This window comes from Colossoma macropomum, unplaced genomic scaffold (assembly GCF_904425465.1).
Source record: "Colossoma macropomum unplaced genomic scaffold, Colossoma_macropomum, whole genome shotgun sequence".
In the NCBI taxonomy this organism is placed as follows: domain Eukaryota; kingdom Metazoa; phylum Chordata; class Actinopteri; order Characiformes; family Serrasalmidae; genus Colossoma; species Colossoma macropomum.
In genome coordinates this window covers 18,268,319-18,294,514 of record NW_023494795.1, presented here as the reverse complement: position 1 = coordinate 18,294,514, position 26,196 = coordinate 18,268,319, and the positions used below count along the sequence as shown (strand labels likewise).

General features: G+C 39.4%; 3 protein-coding genes across 5 annotated transcripts in view; all 3 read right to left on the bottom strand.

The window, feature by feature from the left end:
• ppp1r13bb (protein phosphatase 1, regulatory subunit 13Bb) overlaps positions 1 to 8,977 on the bottom strand; it is a 59,868-nt gene extending 50,891 nt beyond the window's left edge. For all 3 annotated transcript variants that reach the window (XM_036581706.1, XM_036581708.1, XM_036581707.1), the window contains exons 1-2: positions 8,705 to 8,977; positions 7,903 to 8,020 (exon numbers count right to left, since the gene is read on the bottom strand). In XM_036581706.1, coding sequence (XP_036437599.1) covers positions 7,903 to 7,911 — 9 coding nt within the window. In that variant the 5' untranslated portion in view covers positions 7,912 to 8,020; positions 8,705 to 8,977. The remainder of the gene's footprint in view (positions 1 to 7,902; positions 8,021 to 8,704) is intronic.
• A 2,465-nt stretch (positions 8,978 to 11,442) lies between these two features.
• atp5mpl (ATP synthase membrane subunit 6.8PL) lies at positions 11,443 to 14,946 on the bottom strand. Its single transcript, XM_036581710.1, has 4 exons — positions 14,843 to 14,946; positions 13,417 to 13,540; positions 13,280 to 13,300; positions 11,443 to 11,589 (listed from the first exon to the last, which is right to left on the bottom strand). Exons 2-4 carry the CDS (start codon positions 13,538 to 13,540, stop codon positions 11,576 to 11,578), a joined length of 159 nt encoding a protein of 52 aa, XP_036437603.1. The 5' UTR covers positions 14,843 to 14,946; the 3' UTR covers positions 11,443 to 11,575.
• Positions 14,947 to 18,046: 3,100 nt separating this feature from the next.
• On the bottom strand, positions 18,047 to 21,159 carry rd3l (retinal degeneration 3 like). Its single transcript, XM_036582711.1, has 3 exons — positions 21,043 to 21,159; positions 19,741 to 20,049; positions 18,047 to 18,463 (listed from the first exon to the last, which is right to left on the bottom strand). Exons 1-3 carry the CDS (start codon positions 21,084 to 21,086, stop codon positions 18,091 to 18,093), a joined length of 726 nt encoding a protein of 241 aa, XP_036438604.1. The 5' UTR covers positions 21,087 to 21,159; the 3' UTR covers positions 18,047 to 18,090.
• Between the last annotated feature and the right edge of the window lie 5,037 nt (positions 21,160 to 26,196).

Here is a 26,196-nt window from a genome sequence, read left to right as displayed (position 1 = left end):
CAGATCATCTTACCTTCTGTGACTGAACGAAGCGCCTACTTTAACCAGTCTTGTCTATGCCTGTCAGTCATGATGTGTTTTTCACTCAAGTGTTTCACACAAAGTTGTGAACTTACTGTAAGTTTCTAATTATCCACAGAGTGCTCTTGGCTTTCACTGGAGCAAAAAACCTTAGTCAACAGGAGTTCTGGAAACCTGAACCAAGCTAAACATTTACAGGCACCATTTGCCCAAAACGTTTTCTGCCTGGCTAGAAGCTCTGCACCCTGAGAAGAACTGAAAATTACTCACAGCAGTTGGAAAGTGGTGCCAATGACTGGAGCAGTTTGGCCATACTAATGCTCTGAACTGGCACCGAATTTCCATGATGTCCTGCCAAGAGTTACACCACAAGCTGTCACTGCTAGAATGTCTTAGCTACTGTGAAACAGTCTACGTTAAAGTGTATGTATACATACGCTTAGTTTAAAAAATAAAAATACAAAAATACATATCAAAACTATAAACACAATGGGCCTCATTCACCAACCGTTCTTAAGAAATAAAAATTCTTCTTAAAACTCACTCAAGTCATTTTTACATTTTCTTATTTGAGATTGGTTCTTGGGTAATATTAGAATCCACACACACACACACACACACACACACACACACACACACACACACACACACATACTCAGGAGCACAAAGGTGCAAACAATTCTGCAGTTCATGAATCTGACTTTTTCTTAGGACCTTTCTTGAGAAAAAAATTTAAGAAAAAAAACTAGGAAGACTTGGTTTTTGTTGAGAATTTCACAAAGCATTACAGTAAATCTGATTAAAGTCCATTTAACGATATCATGCTCATCTTCTCATACAAAAAATGCACAGATGCCAACATCCAACACTACCTGATACCACCTGACCTGAGCTTAGTGTACTCAACGACTTGAGCAGGCAGTAAACAAGGGTCTGCTTGCACTGCAAAGTACTGCTGACACCATGGCAGTGGGACACAAGTTGTTGGTCACTTTTAATATTCCTGCCTTGGTATATTCCCACCAGACATAGACTGATTAATTTTAGCCTGTTGTTAAGCACAATCACTTCCCCAAAACACGTGTGGATACACGTAGGCTAGCAAAACGGAAGCAAATTGTAGTACCAAGGTTCGCATGTGTTGACTTTACTCTGACTGAATAGAATTGCGAGGTATAAAAGGTTAATGCGTTGACTTTTAAAATTATCTTTGTAAAATAGGCTGTAGAGAGGCCATATTGTCCTACCATGTTTAGAGGATATTCAACTACAGTTCAACCAGTCAACTGGACAAAAAGACTCTAACAAGACGCAAAACTATACTAGTGAGCTCCTCGGAATAGCCCCAGATGTGATTCTTGCTGTTGCGTTACAGAGGTTGTTGTTGAAGGACACAGATGAGTAGCATGGGATCAAAACTACCAAATGTACTTTACTTACAGCTGTACAGAAGACCTTGCATCTCTATGTTCTCTTTGTGATGAAACATTCAGTTGGTTAGTGTTCTTTAAGTACTGACAATATCCACAGCAAGAAGAGAAAAGCATACTGTGACATAATGTGAAGCAATTTATCACAATATTGTAAATTTGCCCATCCTTTCCCTTAGCCTTACTGTTTTAAAAAAATCACAAGTTAATATCCTTTTTTGTTCTACATCCATCTACATCTTCTAACTACAACACTCAGCATGCCATACGCAAATGTTACTAGAACCTTTGCATAGTACGTACCCCACATGCATTAAACAAATAAAAATGTGACTACAAAGATATATAACCAGCAGAGAGTAGTTCTAGCCTTTAAACAAATAAATCTTGCTCTAGAGTAGGGGTGTAAAACTATCTTCCTTCCAGGCCACAGCTATTCAGAGTTTAGCACTCTGCCTTATTAAGCACACCTGATCCAACTCATCAGTTAATTAGCAAGATGTTCATGAGATGAAAAAAGAAAAAAATGCTAATCTCTGTGGAGCTGTGGCCCAAAAGGAATTCAGTTGGACACCCTTGCTCTAAAAACTCAGGAGAAGGCGAGTAGGTACATATACATTTCATTTTGGATAGAATGCCCTTTTAACCCTTGAAGGATAAGCTTGATAAACCATAAGGTCCTTTGCACTAAAAACAAAAAAAAGTCTCTAAAAAGCACAAAGTTAAATCTTCCTGAGCTCATCCACTTTCTTTATTAAAAGGTTTTTTTATTTTTATGAGAGCCAGCATTCATATTTGAGGAGCTACTCAATTCCAAGGTTGACAATTCTGAAGGATGCATTAAGGAAGATGAATGAATTTGTAATGAGGCCAGTGAAGAAGGCTGGGGGCAACAAGAACTTTTGAGTAACTGTTAAAACTAATGGTTGCATATTTGGGACTGGAACCAGCACAAAGTTTTGTAAAACAGCAATAACTTCAGCATGTGAATAGTCAGTTCTTCACGTTAATGGAATCTCAGTTTATTTGTGACAGAACCTTCTATTGGGAAGTTAAAACATCTCTGTTTAAGAACATCAAACGACATCAAACAAATACATTTTATAGCTACATAAAGCTATTTCCCATCAATATTGCTTTGAATGTACTGCTGAAAAAAAGGGAAAGAGATGCCAAAATTAGCCTGTTAGCTTGTTTCTAAGTCAATGGCCATATCAGGCACACAGTAACAGTTCTGCCCAAACTCTTCTTTATCTTTTCAAGATGTAATCTGTCGCAGCTACATCCTGGAAAGTTATCAGCGAAATGGTGAGTATGCCTTCGCCAAAGTCCCCCAACAACAGCGTGTTAGTCAGCGCACTCTTTCCTCAGCTCTCTATTGGCTGGATGAGTCACACGCAAACAGACGAGGAGAAGGGGAAGGGGTGCGCTCTTCAGCTGACTGGCTGTGTGACACTGATGGCACTGTAGTGCTGCAGGGCACAAGCCATAGCACTGTGCCATGTACACTGAACATTTTGACAGCCTGGTCATGTGTCCCTAACTCAAGCTCATTGGTTGTTCAATGCACTTCTGCAAACTTCATTGGCTGCTCTGAGGTCAAGAGGAGATATCATGAGAATGACACGGCTTCAACGGACGGATGGAGCGTTCCAGACAGATAGTGCATCTAAATTCAAAAACAAAAATCAGACAAGACTAATGCCTAAACAGATTACAAGGCATGACTAAGCATTCAAACTCAGTCTTTAAAAAAACATGGACGTGCACAACATACAATTTTAAAGACTTAGAAGGAAACAGATCTAGCATGCCTGTAGATCAACAAACACTAAAACAAATATCATGAGGGTAATTTGATTAAACTCAATTACAAAAATCTATTAAAATGATCTCCATGAATCTGTCCCTCTTGCAGCAAAAAATATCTTAACAGGCAATCATTTATTTGCTCTTTTGCCTCAGTGTTTTTAAAAGAATTCTTCCTCTTTATCTTTTTCCAATATTATACTTTTGAATCTTTGAAAGGCTATTCATAGTTGGCAAAGATTTAATTTAGTACATTTGTATTATTTAGTCTTTTTTAAAAAACTTGTTTACTTAATCGTCAAAATAAATGCTAATCCAGGTATATATATAGTAAAAATTACAACATTTTACAATTATGTCAAACAGTCCTTGATCCTGATTGGTGAAATTATGAATTGCAATTAAGAGACTGTGCATCGCTGTGCAGCATGTTCACTGCAAATCATCAGCGTTTCTCTGGGGTGTACAGTGACTGAACTCTGTAGAACGGAGCATGGACACAGCCTCAATCACAATCAATACTAATTAAACCAGGCACCTCTTGCATGACACTGCCATATCAGATACCATATCAATACACAGAACTCTTGGGCAAATATGCGCATGCACAAAGAGCCACAAATACAACAACAGAATGCCACAAAACACTACTACAAAACCAATGGCACAAGAGAGGCGTTTCTGAGAAAGTGCTTTCCATCACATGAATAGCAGTATTGTCACTGTCTCAATCATGCACACTGAGGTTACTTAAAGTTCTTAACAACAAAACTTTCTGCACTTTTGATTTTCTTCAAAATGTACCCGATTTTTCTACCCTGCATCTTAGATACCAAGGTTAAATGCTGAAACACAGCTGTCATCTACTTAAAACTAACTAAAAGAGGTCTCTCTCTTGCCTTTAATCAAAAGTTAAGAATAGCAATTACACAATACCTGAGAAATCTGGTTTATTTCATAAACATAACACCATTCTAGTGCAGTAGTAGTTACAGATGGTCTTAACGTCCTGTAAAATTACACACTATACACAATAGGAATCTATACACAAGCCGGCTACACTTTTGGTCAAAACCAGTTTCACAGTCAGGTCATAAACATATCCCATACACCCTCACCTGGGGCTCGTCTCACAAAGCACATTCAGCTTGGACAGAGTTCCTGACTAACCTCACAATAGGCCTGTCAACTATTACATAACAGCCTGATTGCAATTATTTAAGCTCCCTGCAAAAATGTTCCCAGCGGTTAGCTTTCACAATCACAAATGTTTACATCTGAGCAAACAGAGAACGAATTGGGTGCATTTTCATTCATTGGGTTGAATATAGGCAGATATATGAAAACAGAAAAAAATATTCAGTGCTTTATTAATACTATATTAACTTTCACACTGTATTCTGCCTACAAGTGACTTACAATATGCATATTTTACTTGTTTTCTATACAGTTTAATAAATATCAGGCAATATGCTATATTTTTATTGGCAAAATTAAACTATTTGAATCTTTCTGGGTTAAACTACATAAAAACTGGGAAGTCTGATGATGTAATTTTTTCCATATTAACATTTTGTTACAAAGTTTTGTGGTACTACACTTGGTATTAAAGTGAAAATTCTAGTATCATGACAATCCTAGTTAGACAGTGCTTCTGTTTAATCGCCACCACTGGGCCCATTTAACTGATCTGCTGGATTTACCCCCGGTGGTTATTAACTGGCACTGCAGGTCTGTGGAGTAAACATCACTTATCGGCTAGTCTTGCTGGCACTCTGTCAGCTACTTGTTAAGAGATTCCACAGCATCGCTGGAAAAGAGCTTTACTATTGTAAAGTTTCAGAGAATCAGTACAACACTGTACACATACAGCGATTAAGACAAAAAGGTGTGGTAAAGGTTTTCCTCCTTTTGAGTCAGCCCTGCATGTTATGCATTTAATCTGAGATTCAAACAACAATGCATGTGTGCAAATACTACACTCAAGCTTCCAAGCATGCATGTACATTCCTTGCTTTTTCTAAACAAATAGCTGGTAGGCAATTCATACAGTATGTAGGTATTTCCCATCATGCACTTCTGCAATCCCAGCACGAGACAGCAATCTAGGTCATGCTGAATGGCTGCTGTGATGAAGCTTCCATTGAGGCCTTTATCAGGGACTGACCTAGAAAGACCTTTGCCATGCAGGGCAGCTGATTGTGGGAAGGCAGCCACTGGGTCAATCACACTTTGATCAGTAAGGCTCAGAGTTATAATAACCAGTTTGTTCTAAAACAGCATAAAATTACACTACGGAAGACTGATATCTGCTTCACTATGTTTAGAAACCTGTGCAAGTATCAGTATCACATAGTTTCAACACAAAAGTGGCTGTGTGAGATAAACCTATAGCAGCGGTGCACAAAATTGAAAATGGGTAGATTTTTTGCATGAAAATTATTGGCAACCGGCAAATTCTCACACAACATGCCCTTTACTCACAATATGCAAAAATTAAGGCATTACATTCATTCAAAGGGAGATAAAATTAATGTTAAAAATCAATGTTTTTAGAAAGCTGACTGTCCGGCATGAAGCTTACCATCATGATTCTCTCATATCTTTGCACACAAAAGAATAAAACAAACAGGTCCTAAAATACTACAGACTTCAGAGAGCAGTGAAGTGTGATAACAATTACAACACCATAACCGTTTTCTACACAAATTCTACACAAAGTTCACAGACACTTTCCTTAGGTTATCCAGAATGAATACAATGTGGACATCTGCACGTGTGTCAGTTAGTGGACCTGCTCTCTCAGTAGGAGGTTGTAAGACATCCAGAGCTGACCCCAAGTTGAACCCCACCACACCAACATTCTCCTTCTCTCACTCCATATGGCTCTCCTTTAATGACAAGCCAGACAAAGAAAATCTTGTTGCTGTAATTACACTCAAAAAAGCATCTCTCAGCTAAACGTCCTCCACTCAGTAAAGCAACAGAATACATAGGTTTGGTCTCTGCACATAGGGAACAAAGGTTTTAGCTTCACTGACGCCTCTTTTCTGGAAACACTTTACACTAGATGTTGAAACACTGCTGTGGGGATTTGATTGCACTCAGCCATAAGAGTATTAGTGAGGTCTGGTACTGATGTTGGATGATTAGTTCTTGAACACCTCTCCAACTCAGACCTCAGGTATGGACTCCTATAGAATATTTATACGGAAAAGGAAATGTGTGATCAGCTATGTGCCTTTAAATCTCTTTGTTTTCCTTCAATTAGGCAGACAGGAGATAAGCCACACATCTGAGTGGCGCCTCAGCACTAGGCTATAAAGATTAGGTTAGATAACTGTTCCAGGTTTAGCCGGGGATTATAACCGACTGGTCAGTCCAGGCCAATTAAGCCTGCTCCACAGTCCTGTAGGTAAAACATCTCCTTCATGTATATCCTATAAGTAGGCTACAAGAATAGGTTTAGGATCAAGATTAGTGTCAAAATCCACTCTACAATAATATAAAAGCTCTGGAAGAATTCACCAAGGTTAATGTTTAATGCATACAGATTCCATCTGAGTTAATGTATGACCTCACATCAATTCACCTGTCTGCACCTGAAAATGCCAGCAGTTCCATTAAGGATGCTAAAAACATTTCATGCCTCCTTCATACCATATTTTTTTCCGGCATGATAATACCCAAGAATTGAATACATATGCTTTCTTTATTACAGCCTCAAAACAAATACAAAACAGACAATCATATACGACACTGAGTTTCCAATTTACACTACTATATATTTATTTACACTACATATTTGAAAGCTGTCAAATATTTCACATAGTTTTTAAAGATAAATTAAATGAAAACAGAAATCTTAATCAAATCTAAAGTCATGGCTCCAATTTGCCTCCACACTGAACCACTCTGTTCACTCTGCAAGTTCCAATATAATATTCCAACAAGTTTTTCTCTGAACAGTTCTGTCCACATTACACATTAATAGTCTCAATGATTCTTGACCTAGGATCGCTAAAATTATCCACTCATTCAGCATAAGACAACACATACCACGTCCCACTCTAATCATAAGTATCATAAAACTAATTACTGTCATTAGTGTCAGGGTGGAGGAAGGGGCGTCTCTTTATCTTGAGGTCAACAGGAGTTTCTTTTGCTAGGACAGTTAATAGCTTAAATGCACAGGACTGTGAACAGAAAAACAGTGGTCTGTTTTAGGTGGAGACATTTTTCAATGACTTAATGACCTGCTGTGGACTTGCGCAGGGGGGCAGTCTAGCGTAAATCTGAGATAATCTTCTTTCAAGACAAGGCTTTCTCTTCTTTAATCTCTTTCTGAAAGAAGAAAGCAAAGGGGAGGATATCACACCTTGAAACCACTAAAGCACATGCTTCCTTTGAGTCTCCAGTCTCCATTAACAAAAGCAATGGTTCATACACTGCTAGCCTCGGAAGAGACTGTGGCAAATCACTGCCAACTGTTTCCCTTTCACACATCACTATGGGCTGAACACTTGATACTGCCAGTTAAAAAAGGCTCGGAGATTTTAAATACGTCCCCTACTGTGTCACAAATAAACACACACACACATATTCATGTGGCAACGCAGGTTAAGAGAGTATTTATACTTACTGGCATCATTTTTCCAAGCGTCAGAGTAACATCAGGACTTTTAAAACTGCTTTGCTTTTACGTTCCTCCTCAACCCCTCTCACTTGCACAAGTCCAACCAGAGATCATCGGGGTTCCTCTAGAAAACAGAAAGAAACAGCTTTTACTGAGATTCAAAACGCTTGCGTGACCACACGCTGCAGCTAAAACTGCGAATGAAGTGGACTGAGCCGCTAGTAAGCAAAGTGGGCCACTGGTCAACTTGGGCATTATAAGGTTAGCCAGGTGCTGTTAACCGTTTACCAACTAGATAAGACATACACCTCACCGCTTGTAAAAAATAAATAAAAAAATAACAGGAGCTTAGCTGCAGAGCAATCACAGATAGCTAGCCTTGTTAAGCCGTTAGACAGAATTTAATAAGCGACGTAAACTAACGTTATCCAGCTATTCCACAACACAGCAGTAACTTACCTTAGGGTAACCTAGCTAACGCCGTGGCCCTGCTTCCTTAGCCAACTACCATTAGCTTGCTAGTTCGATTTAAACCGGCAACGTCGACCTAAACTGACTTTTACAACAGAGGATAACCCAAAACACTCAACTACTTGCGCATTCAAACAAAAAAATTTGAAATTATATCTAACCTACAGAGCATAGCTTTGCTCGACAGGAGCGATGTAACGTTAGCTCAGCAGACCTTTTTGGCTAGCAAGCGCAATAGGCAGTGTACTGTAACCTGAACAAAACAGCTACGGAGCTGTTCATACAAATAAACTAATAGAACCACACAATGTCAAATTAAATTTCTGTTTCTACTTACAAGTCACTCGAGGACACCTGCAGGAATCCTCTTAACCGTAAACCTCGTATCCTTGGTCTGTGACGGCACGGAAAAACACATACAAACGTATTGCTTGGCTTGATAGCAGGGAGAAATCTCGAAGGCTACTAGCAGCAGGCTAACCACCAGCTAGCCAACCCGTTCGCCAGCAAACCAGCGGACCTTGCCTGGATAACCGAAACGGACTACACTGTCACTGCCTTTGGTCTACTAGAATTATGTCTTCTAAAAGAACAACGACGACGCGAGATACGAAATTTGCTTTATCCAACGGAATAGCATGGGAGCCGCAGAAGCAAACACAGCACACTCCCGTTTGTTGGTGTAGTAAAATGATGTCACGACACGTCTGCATGGAATGCCAGGAATGTGTGGCGCTCAGATTAAACCATCCTAAGGATTAACTTAATTCACAACTATTACTCCTTCAATCCATATATTACATCTGTAAACACACTATAACTTTAAGCTTTGTGAGAAATACGGTTGTAGAGAAATGTGATTGCATGTAGCTACTTAACAACACTTACTTTCTCACTCATACAAGCGACGAGCTCATGTCATTTGGACAGTGGCACGTTTTTCTGTTGTACCGACTTTAATTCGGCAGTAAATAAAGTGAACAATTACAGATACACAGGATACATTGGTAGCCGCCGTAACACAATCATTTATTTACAGAATTAACAAAAAAGTACATGCTGTGTTGAACAAACGACCCTCACACAGCCTTAGCTGGTCTTTGTCGTGAAGCAGATCCCTCTGACAATCGTGAGGGGTGATCTGAAAGGAGGCTGCTTAACCAAGAAAAGCAATCAGTCATTGGTCTCTACTCTACATTTCCAAAAGTGTGAGCATCTAATTTCAAAACCACTTGCATTAGTAGGGAGCTTGCTGCTATAAACAGCCTCCACTTTTCTGGAAAGGTAGATTTTGGAACGTGGCTATATGGGGAATACAGCCACAAGGTTGAGTTAGACCTCTTAAGTCTGTAGTGCTGTGGCCTGCCAGGACTGGAGTCTGACACATGCTCTAGAACAGGAGTGTCCAGTCTTAAATGAAAAAAGGCCGGTCTGCAGGTTGTTATTTCAACAAAGGAGGAGTGCATGCGATCAATTGTTTGAAAACTTGAGACCAAGATTTAAGCAATCAGGTGTGCTACTGCAGAACTCTGGTCCTGGAGGGCCAGTGTCCAGCACAGTTTGGTAGTTTCCCTATTCAAAAATACCCAATAAACATGGCAATTAACTGGTGAGTGTAATCAAATGCATTTGAGCAGGTAAATCTGCAAAATGTGCTGGACACTGGCCCTCCAGGAACGAATCTGTGCACCCCTGCTCTAGAATGTCACTGTATGCTGCAGCATTAGGTTTTATCATCACCGGAAAGGGGAAAAATATTTGAGGCAGGAAGCATTTACTCCAGTAAACCCAGAATTGTCTACCACTTGGTGAAGCATGCTTCATCTCCAGTGTACATGCTTCCATTGGTCCAGATTCCAGCAGTGATGTTTTACACCACTCCAGCTGATGCGTGGCATTGACTACAGGAAACCCAAGTCTTTCCTCCAGTGGTAGTTTGGAAATTGGGAGTGAGTGTTTCAAAAGAGGAAAGACAATTTTACATGCTATAAGTCCTTCAACAATCGACAGTCCCATTTTGTAAGCCTGAGTGGGCTACGGTTTCAGTTTTTGCTTTAGATGTTTCCACTTCACAAGAACACTTACAATTGAAGCAGTTCTAACAGGGCAGAAATTTGGCAAACTGTCATTGTATCATGTTGTAAGTCACTGAAGTCACTGAACTCTTCAGTATAACCCATTCTACACCCAGCATTTGTCTGTAGAAACTGCATGGTGGAATGCTTCATTTTAGGCACGTTAGTGATAAGCATGGCTGTAGTAACCAAACCCACAAATCAGAAAGGGTGCACAGACTTTTTGCCATGTTGTGTATTTGACTCTGCCCCAGCGTACTCAATCAGTTATTATGAAGCCTCCATTTGCTACAACTCACAGAATTTAAACTTGTTATAGTGCATAGGTGGAAAAACTCTGTAAGAACAAACTACAAAATGGGAAAATTAAATATTCAAAGATGCACCATAAGAGTGCTTGTTTAAAAAAATGCATGGAGGTTTATTACCTTCCAATTATCCACTCTGTGATTTAATGAATGGACTGGCTTGCTGGTTGTGTACTGTTAAATCACAGTAAGCTTCATGTAAACTTTTAAATTAACATTAGTTATCTGATTCATCAGAGTGAAACAAAGTATGTGCCAGTAAGAAGTACACACGATTCCAGTCTTCAAACAACTATCTGAAGTGTGCTACTATGTGATTGGAATGATAAAACGCAATAAAAAAAATAAAAAAAATCTGTATTTTGGTAAAAAGTTTATCCAACACTGACAAAAGCCATATACTTCAATGTATTAAGGTTATAGATTTTTAAGCACACTATCCTAAAAGCCTGTCTCAGCAGGTATACAGAATTAGGTTTTTGCAATTGTACATTTTTCTTAATTATTCTCAAATACTCATGTCAGACTCCATATTTTAGTACCAGAACTAACAATTAACACCTATTTAGGTACAGGCAAACAACATTTTATACATAATACAACTGTAATACCTCTAGTCTTCCCTGATTAGAACAATAAATCACAGGTTTCCCTGCATGGCAAAATGAAAAGAACACAGACATTCCACATTGTCCATTAGGTGATCCAAACAGAGCATTTTATTAATTTCACAGAAACATACACAAACATCCTGGTGCCAGTGAAGCTCTTCTGGGAGAGATTTACACAGGTATGGGGCAATGGCGACATCATGTGGTGGTCCGATCAGTGTGCAGGTTCTATGGGAATTAAAAAGAATTTTTTTTTAGCCTTTATCAAACTACCTACAGAAGCAACTATGTATTATTGCTGAGGAAATAAGTAAGCTTGTAATTAATTCACTGTTGAACCCAAACCCTCTTACATCACAAAGAGACACTGCTTAGCTGTATGGAGCATAGACTGATTAAAATATTTCCCGAAGTTGTTAGGTTACATCAGCTGCATTTACTCCCCAGTGTACACGTAGATGTGATTAATCTTGGTCAGTCAAACCATATACTTGCTCTGTATTGCTAGCAGCTGAAATATTATTGTAAAATTTATTGTAAATGCAATAAGGATGATTTTTCTAAGCTCAAAAGTCTTCTTTGATCTCAGTTATGCCTGAGTTCACAATCGTATAACTGAAAATGCCAACTACAATAATGCATGTTTTTTCTGCCTGTGGTGTAGGCATTTTTCTATATTCTTATAGTCTTATAGAGACTACTCTATAATTTAGGAAGTATTATTGTGGCAAGAAGGTACTGTGAAAACCTGCCTTTCTTATAACCAAGACATCAAGCACCACATCAACAATGGTTGATGTACGGCAATAAACCTAAGCTGCTCCTAGAATTCCAAGAATTACTAATGAAGCTAAGCTAAGTAGCTATGCATCACAATAGCAGAAAAACACTGAATTATACAAGTATGCAGGTATCTCGCATACAAGTACTAATCTGCTGAAGATATTGGGTATTTGCTTTTACAAATCAAGTAGTGTCAGGGAACGAATTCCATTTCCTCAAATGTTAAAACTATCCAAACACTGTATAAAATTATTTTACATCGCAACCCTCTCATCAAATGGCAGAATTCACATCACACTGAAGACATTTATGCTACAAGTGACTACATTTTGTCATACATGGGTACAACAAGACTAAAACTATGTAAACGAACCCCCACTGCTTCTGTATAATCTGGTTCATAAATACATAAAGGCATTCATGTCATAAACTATAATTACTTTCTTCCTCCAAATGCAGGTGAGCTTTTTTTTTTTAATAAGTTTGCTACTATGATTTCAATTATGTTTTGCCACAATAATGTGTCTTTAAATGACGTGAGGTTTCTGGAAAACTGTATGAACTCTCACCCAAAACACATTCTTTCTAAATCGATTTTAAATCACATTAATGCGCTAAGGAGGGTCTAGTTTGCAAAAGTTATTTCTTGGCAAACTGTTCAAGGGACACATTTATGAATTCCTCACTACTATCAATTTTAAGCTCCCTATTAAGACGTAGTTAAATTACTAAACAACATCTAATCAGATCAGATAAAATATCATCAGAATGTGTACAATTAAGGGAGAAAAAAAAGGTACTCTTTAGGCTAGTGGTCAGCTGATAGAGGAGCAAGTGAGCTTGCCTCTCTATCAGCTGCAAATGATTAATTGGTGACAAATATGGTAAACACTTTTTAGGAGACTGTATAGAAGACGAAATCAAGGGCAAAACTGCAGACCTTCCCAAGGTTACAAAACCAACCACTGCACAGTGTTTTAAGTGGTCTTTGAAGTTCACTGAGTGAGCGACTGCTGGTGCCAAACAGTTACCCAACACAAAATATAAAATAAAATAAACTAGGGAAGCCTTATGTACTTTTATTACTGGTTTGCCAAAAACACTTATTTATTAAAATACAGAACGTAATACTTACTGGACTTCACTGCTTTCTTTCCTACAGAAAAAAACAAAACAAAACAATCATTACAGGTAGAAATAAAATTATGACTAGGGTCAACTTGGCAGAATGAAAATGACAAAACTATTCTTCTCACAATATAAATTACTGACCTCCATAGGAGACTTTGTAGTAAAGGTAAGTCATGATTCCTACACCAACCCACAACTCCTGGTATGCCTTGGAGTAGTAAGGCCCTAGCTTCGTCCACCAGCCAGCAAATACACCACCTGCCATCTAGTGACCAGTAGAGACAGTTGTAGAAAGTGATCAGAAAGAAATCTACAGCAGCTTCTGCTCTCTGTAAATGACCAATCAGTATGAGATACGAAGTTAAAGCAAAAGCAACATCTGGAGGACACTTCTGAGATTAATGTGTGTGTATAGTGTGGAGACGGCATAATGCCACTTTTTCCTTTACCAATACCAGTACTTAAACTTTAGCGCACAAAGCAGATATTTTTGCATTATACTCTACAGAATTTTAAAATGAGTTATATTTGACGCATTTCACTTAAGATGAGCATCGACAAATAGGCTATCATGATAAATCTACACAAATACTCCACTAACCCCACAGAAATAAATACACATCTAACATGACATTTCATGGTGTGAATGTGCTCTACTGGGCCTAGATTTGTTGCAGGACTGGATCAAATTCATTAATTTGTTCCCTCAGATAGCTGGTCCAGCATTTTCTGCTGATATCAGCCCGATACTGATACCCAGATAAACTTACTATAGTACAGTGCCACACGATCATTATACAAGACACAAAAGTGCAGTGTCTGTAAACTGGTGACCAGTTCTAGTTAGTGAGTAATACTGTGTAGCACTTGATATTTTCATTATTCTCTTTATTATCATGTAATATTTAATATTGGTAGCTAATGAAATTTCAATGAAAATGGTAATTAAAATGTTCTTCAGTAATAGACGGATCAGCTCTCTTTGAAGAGACTCTGGCTAAGGTGACAGGGGGTAAACACTTAATTTTAGCAATGTGGGCTACATCGCTGAAACAACAAAAATATTTTTGAAACAAAATGCGTTTAAGCCTGTTATTTGGTGGTAGAAGAATAAGCTGCATATAGCTAAAGTGTCTATTTAACCTTTGTAGCTTAATTCTTAAAGCTACACAACGACTGCTGAAGGACGAAAACCATGTAACGTTAACATAGCTTAGCAGTTCGTTGCCAACAAAACCACAGAAAGGCCAACTGAACAGCCTTTTCACAGTAAAACGCCCGAGTGTACTGGACTAAACTGTTGGTTTTCCGCAATGACAAGAGTCAAATAAACGGTGTCTTCAGACTGAAGTTACTCTGTCTATCGTGTGTTAGTAACAAACATCCCCTCCGCTCACTCGGTCCACTGAGTTAGCATTAGCTCGCTAAGGCCTCGACTGAGTAAGAACTGTTAAAGACAAGGTTTAATCCAGACACAACAGCTTCACTCATTTCAAATGTTTAAGGCATTCTGAGGAAAATGTAATGCACTGTGAATTAATTTCGAGACTGAACTGCAGCGACTCACCTCTAATGTGTGTGTTAATCGCTGTGCTCTGCCCGAGAAGGTCACTGTTCACCGCCGACTGCTGTGAGCCGAAAGATGCACTGGAAGAGCAAAGTGGCGTTCCGGTTAACCGAGCTCAGAAACGCCAAAATAAAAGTTCGCATTAGAAAATTGCAAAATCAATAACGTCTTTGCAATGAACAGCGGGGTCGCACACATTTTATTACACAGTTCATTAGCTGTCTCTTACGTACGAAAACATTTTATTTCTATTTTTGGAGAAAATGTTGTGTAGTTTTCCACAATTGATGAAATTTCTTACTGAGCCACAAGATGGCGGTGTTTACTGAGATTAAACAAAATCTGAGATTAAGAACGATGTATGTCATGCATGTAAGAATAGAATTTGTTCATGTAACAATTTACTAAATAAATTTAAGCACATAATTAAAATTTCTCCAAATTAAACTTCTCTTTTGAATAATCATGTTAAAAAAAATCTTACTAGTGCGATGAAATCTAATGTAAGATAATTCCTATTAGTAAAATGGACGTTTAGAATTTGACTTTTTGCATTTCAGATTTATTTATTTATATATTTACTTTTACTTGTATTAATGTAATATTATCTGCTCAAAATCAAGAAACTTTGGATTAAAAACTGAAACGGTTTACCAGAGAAAACATTAAGGGTGGGGGAACTGAGGGTCAGACAGCAGGGGTCCAGCACAATTTGGTGTTTTCCCTGCTCTGACACTCCACCTAACCTTTGAATCAGGTGTATTTGAACAAGGATATCACCGAACTGTGCAGGAATCCGGCCCACCAGGTTGGTAACAGTAAAAAGGGCAGCATCATTTTCTTGAATAAAAATGATCAAATAGTCTGTATTATGTGTGGTTTCCTCTATAACTAAAACCAGAACCTTTACTATAACCAAAAATGCATGTAATTAGATAGTCTCACACTACTACCAGCGTTTCTTATCCTTGTCCTGGAGACTCACTGTTCTACACATTTTCAACTATTCCCTGCCTCAACACACCTGATCCAACTAATGAAGTGCTTGATAACCGGTTGGTGAGCTGGATCCGGTGTGCTGAGGCAAGAAATAGTTGAATCTCTGCAGGGCATTGAGTCTCCAAGAGTCTGATTAAGAAACGCCACACTGTGCTAATAAATCTGCTTTCCACTTTTTCACTTGTCAAACTGTGGTTCTTCATAGCTTTATATTCAATGAGTCTGACCAAATTATTTTTTGCGCTTTATTTAAATTATCCGATAATTCAGTCAAGGCATCAAAAATGGTAAACACAAGCTTGAAGAATTACAAAATGCATATAGCATTTGCTGAATAGTAGCAGTGTTTGGTCTACGTTCATTCATTTACAATAAAACAGACAATTTATTAGACAAAAAAATGACAAGTGACTAAGAGTGGGCTTTTGAGTAGCAGTCTACAGTATTTTGCTAGTACAAAAAAGCACACTCTGTTTGGGCCTGCTGGTGTTCCACAATAAAAGAAGAAGGTCCCATGGCTCTTTAGCATTGCCTGGACATCCTTGTTGTCCTATGCATTCTTAATTTGCAATTCTAGACCTCCTGTAGATATAATTATAGCCCACCTATCCTCTACACAAAAGGGACAGGTATAACCATTGGTGTACACACATGACAGTATTCTGTGAACTACAAAGCTTGCTAAATAATTCTTGGGTTGCATGCAGAGAGGAAGATCTACTGAGGCATAAACAGAGCTGTGCTCTTCTTTGCCTGCAGGCTAATCTCTGCTCTCTAATCCAGAAACATAACTGTAAACAAGGCAGATTAAGCAGGGCTATTGTGTGCTCATGTTTGTGTTGCTCACAGTTTTCTCCCCCCATCCACACCAAGTTCCTGCTCTTTGGGATGCATGTGTACATTTATGCATATAGAGACCGAACTCTCATTTCTCAAGAAAATATTTGACATAAAGTACTGTGCAAATGTCAGAGGCCATGCACCTTTCATTTATTTAGTTTCCAGTCAAAATAGTCATTAAGTGCAAGTTATTAAGGACATATTTCTGAGGAGATTAAGTACAAATAATTAATTTGCATAAGCAGTTTTCAGGAGGAGTTTCGAACATTGAAGTATTAAAAGATATGGAGAAAATCGAACTTCTGACAACTGTGTGAGACCCAGTGGACCACCAAAACTCACCATCAGATAAATCTTTCATCTTCAAGAGAAAATCAAGCTCCACTCTTGCTTCAGATCTGAAAAAATCCACAGGAGTTTCTGTCCATCCTTCCACTGTGAGAAGCCGATTCAATGCCATGGGGATGTGTAATATTTGCAAATCAAACATAGAGGTCACTAGTGTATGCAAAACAATGGACCGACCACCCCAGAGTCCAGATCTTAACATCACTCTATGTGTTTGGGATTACTTGGATTGTGAGAAGCAGAAAATGCAACCAACTTCTAAGACTGAACTTTGGAGATGTGGACAAATATCCTTGCATGTATCTTTGAAAAACTAAGTGCATGTTTCTCAAGAATGTAAGCTATAACAGGGGCAAGGGTTGACAAACAAAATATTAAAGAATGTGATATTGTTTGTAATCCAGCGTAATTTTCTGTTAAATACATGATTTCTGCTATTTTCCTGACATTGGGGAGAGTTAGGTATAGTGTAGTGGGCAACGCTCTCTGCCTTCTACACTGTAGACAGGGGTTCAATCCACAGCCTGGGCTAGAACCCTAAGCTATTTCAATAAGATTCCTTGGGCAAGACTCCTAAAAGTACTTCTGCCTACCTGTATAAAATGATCAAATTGTAAGTTGCTCTGGATAAGAGTGTCTGCCAATGCTGCAATATGAATCATTTTCTGAGAAATGAAATAAATGAAGGGTGGTCTCTGACTTTTGCGTATACAAAGTCTTTGCAAAAGTTTCATTTAGTTTAAAAGTGGAATGTAATACAAAGCAACAAATTGGCTTCTGCATTTAATTAAATAGACTGTATTAATTTCAAATCTGTATATAAATCTTTCTTAGACCTTGGTCCAGTTCATAACCCTGTTTGGTGAGTCACTATGATCCATTACTGGAAAACCAGTTCCTAATATTTAAAAAACATACCCACGCCTCGCTCTTGTTTGTACAATGACTCATACTACTGGCTTGCTCTCATTACTACAGTCCTGGGTGTGAGTCCAAGGGGTGATTGTGCACAGAGGAAGGACACAGTGGTCACTAGGGTTTCTCTGAGCTATTTATGCCCTTCACAGAGTGGTGCTGTAAGCTTCAGGGCAGTCGTAGGGCAAGGACTGGCAGTAGGGCAGACAGTCTCTTTGGACAGCGTAAGGGCAGGCGCTGCGCAAATGCCTGTCCACATAGCTGGAGATGGTGGGGATCTCCTCTCTATGCCTCTCCTGCCCTTCAGGTGAGGGTGTGGCAGAAGGCGATTTCCTCGAAGGTCGGGTGCTGCCATTGCTTTCTGCATGAGAAGGAGAAATGGGAAGTAGTGCTGGCGGGGGCAGAGGGAGCGGACGCCTGTACTCGTCCTGCCTTCTCAGGAAGTCCTTCAGCACCTGCTTGAAGATGCACACAAGCTCCCAGGGAAGGATGTCATTGTGAGCCAGAATCTCACGGAACCTTGAAATAACATTATTAAAAGAGTTAGTCAGATGTCTTTAATAACGATATGCTAAGGCAGGCCCATATTCTAAAATGTTTTCATGATCATTCTCAAGCCTCTTTTAGTCCCTTTCAGTTAATCAGACTGTTTTTATCACTTGTCTTTAAGACAGATATATGTAAATGACTACAGTTCTGATTGGCTTCCCGGTATTGAAAGAATTATACCAAAAATGTAAAATTAGATTCAGAATTGTTCATGGTGGTGGTGATGGGAACCAGACATCTGAACCATTTAATGCCTCTAAAAAATTCTTCACATAAAGGTAATTTATGAAATGGTTATAAAAAAAAAATTAACATTGTCTGATGTGTGAGACAGAGTGTTTTATGATAGTTTTGAGGTAAGATTTTGCCCCAAATTGTCTTTTTAAAAATCCATTCATGGTGGAGAGGTACATGCAACATAGTCCCCAAATAAAAGGCATACTTTCGGACCTACCACTGTTTACCACTATTTATTTATCAACATTATAAATAAAAACTCAGAAGGTACATGTAGGGTCACTGTTGGTTTTAGATAGTAAATAAAATGGCTGTATTTACGTTATGGTTATTGTGACCCCGGTTCCTATGACCACCACTGTAAAGAAATGTAAGTTGTTAGGTTTCTCTACAATGAACAATTTCACATTAAAACACTCTGAATGATATTGTTTAGATCCCAACTATTGAATTAGGCAGAATGTGGTGAAATCCCCCTTTAAAAATGTGGTGAAACACGAAACAAACTGGTAAGCTTAAACAGAAATCTACAGGGTTGTGGAAAAAAAATTGACCCCAGACACTGCTTTTGGTTATATGGATCATTTGGAAGGTTGAAATGATTCATTTGCACCCTGACAGCCAACAATAGCACATCATTCGAAAGCTGTGTTTTCCCCCACATCTTCTGCTCCAATAACTACAGAATGTCTGCAGTAACAACAGTAATTACTTTGGCTAAAGTGATGCACCCTGCATAGGCGGTCACATATGAATGTGTCCATAGCTGTGACATCACAACCATGATGAATTTTAAAACAGGCTGTTTGGCAGTTTAGCTCCCATATATACAGTGGGGAGTAAAAAGGACATTATATAATTTTACATCAAAGGTTACATCAAACTCCTCTATTTCAGCAAAAACAAGGAAAAGTCATTTTCCATAATACAGGCCCTTCAACTGTACTTATGTTGACATTCTGAGCTTATACACATAATACAGTTATTAACATGTGCACACACATGCGTACCTGGAGAGGACGGTAGCAGTGTGTGAGGGTGGGATGCGGGCACAGAGGCGCTCCAGCTGCCTGCACTCAGAGGCCGGCATCAGGGCGAGCAAGCTGGGCCGGGCGAGAGGGCGTCGGTAAGCCAGACTGCTGCTGTGGGAAAAGCGATGTTGCAGCTCTTCCTCCAAAGCCTGCTGCTCTCTTTGTTCTAACTGCCAGAGGAGCTCCTGCAGCAGCACACGGCCGGGGCCCCCGGGGGCCACACAGCTTGGCCCCTGCTCACCTTCCCCATAAGGCCACTTCATCCACGCCATGAAGGGCATGGTCAGGCTTACGAAGGACAAGAACATGAAACAACCTGATTTTAGAGATATTTAAAGCTCACTCTAATTTTTCGCCAAATGTTTGTACATAATTTGCTTGTTGGTGACCCGGCACTTATATCTAAAACAAAGTGATTGAGAAACTGCCACAACAGAGTAAAACTACAATTTTTATATATTTGTATTTGTTAATTCCACAAGTCTCTAGCGACCCAGAGATATGCTATTAAAAGTTTCACTTTTGCACTTTGCTTTTGCCTTAGGTCAGATATTCCAGTGTCTTTATAATGCCATGTCTGAAACGAATTCTATGTATGTAAATGAGTTCTGCATGCAATACAATACAACTCTTTCTCTTCTGTCACTGTTGGAGAACATAAATGGTGTCTATCCTGTCAATGTGCCTCTAGGTCATGGCTTTCAAGTGATCTAAATCTCGAGCTCCTCACAGGCTGGCGGTCATTTCTCATTAATGCTCCTCTACCTACTCCACCACATTCAGAGAAATTGGTTTTACATCCTCAGGATAGGCTTCTGAAGCGATTCCTCAAATGGAGAAAATAACTCCAGGTCGTTCAAATGTGCTTACATAAGTCTCAATAGCACTGAAGTGCATAAAGTACCTGTAGCAATCAGCTCAAATAGGAAACTCTAAAAATTTAGAGGAAAAGGCACTAGTTACTCCAGCATGGAACAGGATTCAGAGAGGGTGACATGCCAGCAGTGAGAGAGAGAGAGCAGGATGAGACATGAATCGAATGAGACAGGCAGAGACATGGAAAAAAAATACAAGCGAAAAGGTTATAGACAGGAACAGAAAAAAGGAAAAACGTTGACGTAAGTGAATGATGGAAATGTGGATGAAGATACAGGCGCTATGCAGTGTAACACAGTGGAAAATTAAGTAACCAAACGATTGAAAAGTCTCATGTTGTTAGCAATGCGCAGGGAAAGAATTATTGTGTAAGTCATAAGAGTAAGAATAATAAGATATGCTCACCTTGTTGAAGTGAGAGGGTGATGTCCATGATACCGTGACTCCATGTGGCAACCTGAAGATTGCCCCTGTTAGTCCTGGAGGAAGAACAAAAGAAAGCTGGACAGAAAGATGCAGCCGTGGAATAAAAGTGAGAGATGTATTAGAGAGATGTTAAGATAAAATAAGTAAGAGAGGCTGATATGGAAAGAAACAAAAACAAGGAATGGAAATGCTCAAAAGCAAGGAACAACTAAAGAGAGAGAGAGAGAGAGAGAGAGAGAGAGGGAGAGAGAACTGTGGATGGCAGTGCTGGGCAAAGTTGAGAGAGCACGAGTATGACTGCTTCTCCTGCCCACAGCAAACTGCCTTCTGTCTCTCTGCTCTGATAACCAGCCTCCCCTGACCCTGTTTCCACTCAGTCGCACACACACACACGCACACGCACACACAGGCATGCTAGCATACATGCGCATGCTCATACACACACATACACTCATGCACTTTTTGCATTATGTAATTAACCCACTGTAAATCTGTCCACATTTCTCTAATTGTATTTTAATGTCGAGAGTTATTAGTGTTGTGAGAGTTAAAGGAGTTCTGCTTTGTTGTTTCACTCATCAGAGCCGCCCTCAGTTCCCATGCGGCTAAGCCTGCCTCTGACTTACTCCGATTCTGCCTTAGACGGGCCAGACGCCTGTGCACCAAAGCAAAAGTCAATTGCGTAAGACAAAGCCAGAGCAATTTTTTAGCCAGAGAGATTATGCTGAATTATGTAAAGAATTCAAATAGTGTGTTAGCCTGCAAGGTGACCTACAGCCAGGAGGCTTTATGCTAACAAGAAAGAGAGACAGAAAGTGTTTTGAGCTCCAGGCCAAACAAAGACAAAACAGAACGACACTCTGAAGCAGGCCGACTAGCAGGCTATGAGGGAGCATGACTGAATAATCACTGCAGAATAACCAGAGAGCGAAAGAAAACAAGAAACGGGCTAAGGATGGATGTTTGTATGGCTTTCTATACTACACAAAATAAGCTACATAGTGCCCACATTTGCAGAAAACAACAGTATTGAAGAGTCCATATGCTAAATTCTTCTTGTTTTTTTATGTTTATGCATTTTGCAGACATTCTTATCTAAAGAAATTTATAATTTAAGCACACTCTTAGAAGTGAAGGTACCTTGCAGGTACATTTTCATTCATAAAGGTACAAACAATGTAAATGTACCCTCCAAGGTACCACAGCTGTTTTAAGGTCCAATTGTGTATCTTGAAAAAGTTTTTCCTAGTGGAGAAGAATATATTTGTATTTTTTCATTACCTCATGTTTTAAAACAAAACAATAACATAAAAAGCCTGGAGACGAGACGGGGTGTGTGGAGTCAATACACCTTAAAAAATACAATTTCAATGGATTATGGTACAATTATGTTCCCTGACTAAAGGTACTAAGATGTCCCCTTTGAGGGTGCTACCCCAGTGACAAGAAGGGCACTCCCCAAGTGACAGTTTCGTACCTTGTAACTGTCCCCAAGTGACAGTTTCGTACCTTGTTACCTTTCATGTAGCAGATAAAGGTAAATTTAATGTGTTAGGAATCTTGCACAAGGACACAGAACCTCAGTCTGCTGCTTGTGGCCCATATGGGGAGCCAATCTGTGACCTACAGCCCATTCACTACCAGTTTTAACATGACTTCACCATCTTGAGGGGCCGTTCTTTTCTTTATTAGCTCAAGTTTATTAGATGAGCCCTCAGAGAGTCAAAAGATTGAGCGAACATAAATGTCAACTGCAGCAAGAGAACTTGCCCAGAAATCACTGAGACCTGATACATTTTCCTTTTCAAATCCCCCAATAACGGCAGACAAATATTTTTATAAGCCATAGTGCTAAACTACTTTGAAATGCTTTAGATCACAAAGCTGTAACATTTGATCTGCATAGGCTTCAGGTTGCAAACCACTATATGTCTTAGACATGAATGCTCATACAGCTTCATCATTTTGCTCTATGGCTGGTTAGCTTGCTAAAAGCTACATGGCTAACAACAACAAACTGCGCCATGGTGTACATCAAGTTTATATTCAGGCAAAGCAATTGTTCACACATTTTATGCACGTTATGTTCACACACACATTTTCTAAGCCACTTATCCTTCTGGGTCGCGGGCTGGAGACTATCCCAGCAGCCATTGGGTGGAAGGCAGGATACCCCCAGGACAGGTCACCAGTCCATCGCAGGGCAGACAGACAGACACATTCGCATCTAGGGGCAATCTAGCATGTCCAATTGGCCTGACCACATGTCTTTGGACTGTGAGAGGAAACCCACACAGACACAGGGAGAACATGCAAACTCCACACAGAAAGGCCCTTCTTGCTGTGAGGCAACAGCACTACCCACTGCGCCACCGTGCTGCCCATACGTTATGTTCAAACTTCTCAAAAAAAAAACAAAAAAACTGGTTTGAATGAAAAAATTTGCATGGCTAGCCCTTTAGCTCACTGAGGCTGACCTGCTGAGGGGCAGTGTGCTTAATTTTCTCCTCTCTGTCCCTTCCTCTCCTTCTGCCATGAGTGACACACATCTAAGTGATGAGTCAAAGTTGGTGAGGGCATGTTCAAAAAAAAGTATTGAAAAGGGACCCTAGGCGTTTTTAGCACCACACTCTAACCAACTGAGCTAATTGAAGTGAGCTATTTTCCCCCCTGAGGTCTACTTATGACATCTAAATGGTTTTCTGTACCAAAAACAATCATAAATCTCTGTATGCAAGGGACAAGGCCAACAAACAGTATTTGCTGGCCATGACCTTTAGGCCCTCAGAAGGCACTGCATTAAAAACAGACATGATTCTGTAGTGGAAATCACTGCATGGGCTCAGAAAAACTTCTGAAAACACTGTCTATGAAAACAGCTTGGTGCTGCATCCACAAATGCTAATTAAAATTCCTAAACACAAAGAAGAAACCATGTATAAACAGAATTCAGAAACGCCGCTGCCTTCTCTGGGCCTGAGCTCATTTAAAATGGACTGGGGCGAAGTGGAAAAATGAGGTCCGGCGAATCAACATTTGAAATTCTTTTTAAAGAATAAAGACCACTCAGCTTGTTATTTGCACACAGTTCAAAAGCCAGCATCCATGATGGTATAGGGGTGCATTAGTGCACATGGCATGGGTGACTGGCACATCTGTGAAGGCACTATTAATGCTGAATGATATAGACGTGTTTTGGCAACATATGCTGCCATCCAGACGACATCTTTTTCAGGGAAGGCCTTGATTATTTCAACAAGACAATGTCAAACCACATTCTGCATGTATTACAGCAGCATTGCGTCATGTTAAAAGAGTCTGGGCGCTAAAACTGGCCTGCCTGCTGTCCAGACCTGTCACCACTGAAAACATGTGGCACATTATAAAATGAAAAATACAGAGCAGACCTTGAACTGTTGAGTAGCTGTGTCTCCTCAGTTCCCAAATGCTTACAGAGTGTTCTTAAAAGAAGAGGTGAAGAAACACAGTGGTAAACATGCCCCCGTCCCAACTTTTTTGGAACGTGTTGTTGGCATCAAATTCAAAATGGGCATATATTTTTCAAAAAACAATAAAATGTCTCGGCTTCAGCATTTGAGTTGTTGTCTTTGTACTATTTTCAACGAAATATAGGGTTGAAATGATTTGCACATCATTGGATTTTGCTTTTGTTTATGTTTTGCCCAGTGTCCCAACTTTTTTGGAAATGGGGTTGTACCATATTAACATGGTTTACCTGAATGCTCTCTAAAGAAATGAATTCAAAATGGACTGTTTTGCAGGTTAATTTAAGTATGGACTGGAGAATGCATTATTTTCAAACGTTGTTGCTCCAGGCTATAACAGTGTTCATGCAAAAATCATTCAGAGACAGAAAAGCCCCCTTGCAGAGAGCAGTTGGTGGCCATATGGAGGCCTTTGGGTGGCCTGCTGGCCCCTTAGTCCTGTGAGACTCGTAATCAGTGTATTGCACCTGGTGCTGGTTCTGTCAGAGATTGGGTCAGCCGTCAGACCTCTGTCCATTCCATATGAACCAAAACACTCTCTGTCCATCTGTGCATACATTGTAATCAATCAGGATGAGTGTAGATAACAGTTTAGATAAATGGTTGAGCAAAACTGGCAATGTTGTTCGAAATTTGTTCTTGACACTGTTGATTCAGCATCATGATTCAATTAAGGAATGCTGATAAAATGCCAAATAAATAAGATTAAACCAGGAACTAATAATGAATATTGAAAACCTAATCAAATGCCTGTCTATTCAGAGATGTTCTGCTTAAAGTACCTGGTAATATACAAATAATTTACAAGCATGTGCGTTTGTGTGTCTGCACAGCATGAATTGTAAATTATATAAACTATAATAAAGTTCTAATTGTAACTAGAACATTGTGTTTGGCTGGATGCTGAAGAGAATGTATGCAGTGAACATGAAGCACGATGCAGCTGACCTACTTAATCATGTCTTTTAGCACTGTTCCTGCATGTACTACATAAGTAAGCAGGCTAGCGATGTGTCATCCGTCCATTTCTATTCATCTATGTTCCAATCTCTTAATGAGAGAGAGAGAGAGAGAGAGAGAGAGAGAGAGAGAGAGAGAGGAGAGAGAGTGACGGAGAGAAAGAGAGAGAGTGAGAGAGAGAGAGAGAGAGAGAGTGAGAGAGAGAGAGAGAGAGAGAAATGGAGAGAGACTTTGTATGAGTTTTTTTTTCGTCCCACTTAAGCCTCTTTCACAGTTACCAAGTGAAGCATGTTAGTGAATTATCAAACCAGTAAGCAATTAGATAATTTTTAATGCTGTCCTAATTAAGACAAATGGGGGTCAAACTATGTGATTCAAACTGTTCTGTCATTCTTTGACCTCGAACTGCAGGCCACCTGTGAAGTCCTCTCTTTGTTTTTATTTCCATCCAATCTAAACATTCCATAATTTGCTTTTTTTACCCATTAAATCACTCAGGTGGATTTAGGACAATCAACACTTTGGTGATGTATTCTGGGCTGATAATAGTCTTTTCCTGGACTTGTTACCATTTTCACTGAAGAATCATTATTTCCAGGATGATTTTTTCCCCAGATCTGCGTTTAAGCTATGTCTAGTTGTGCCATTATTATTTTATAGCTATAAA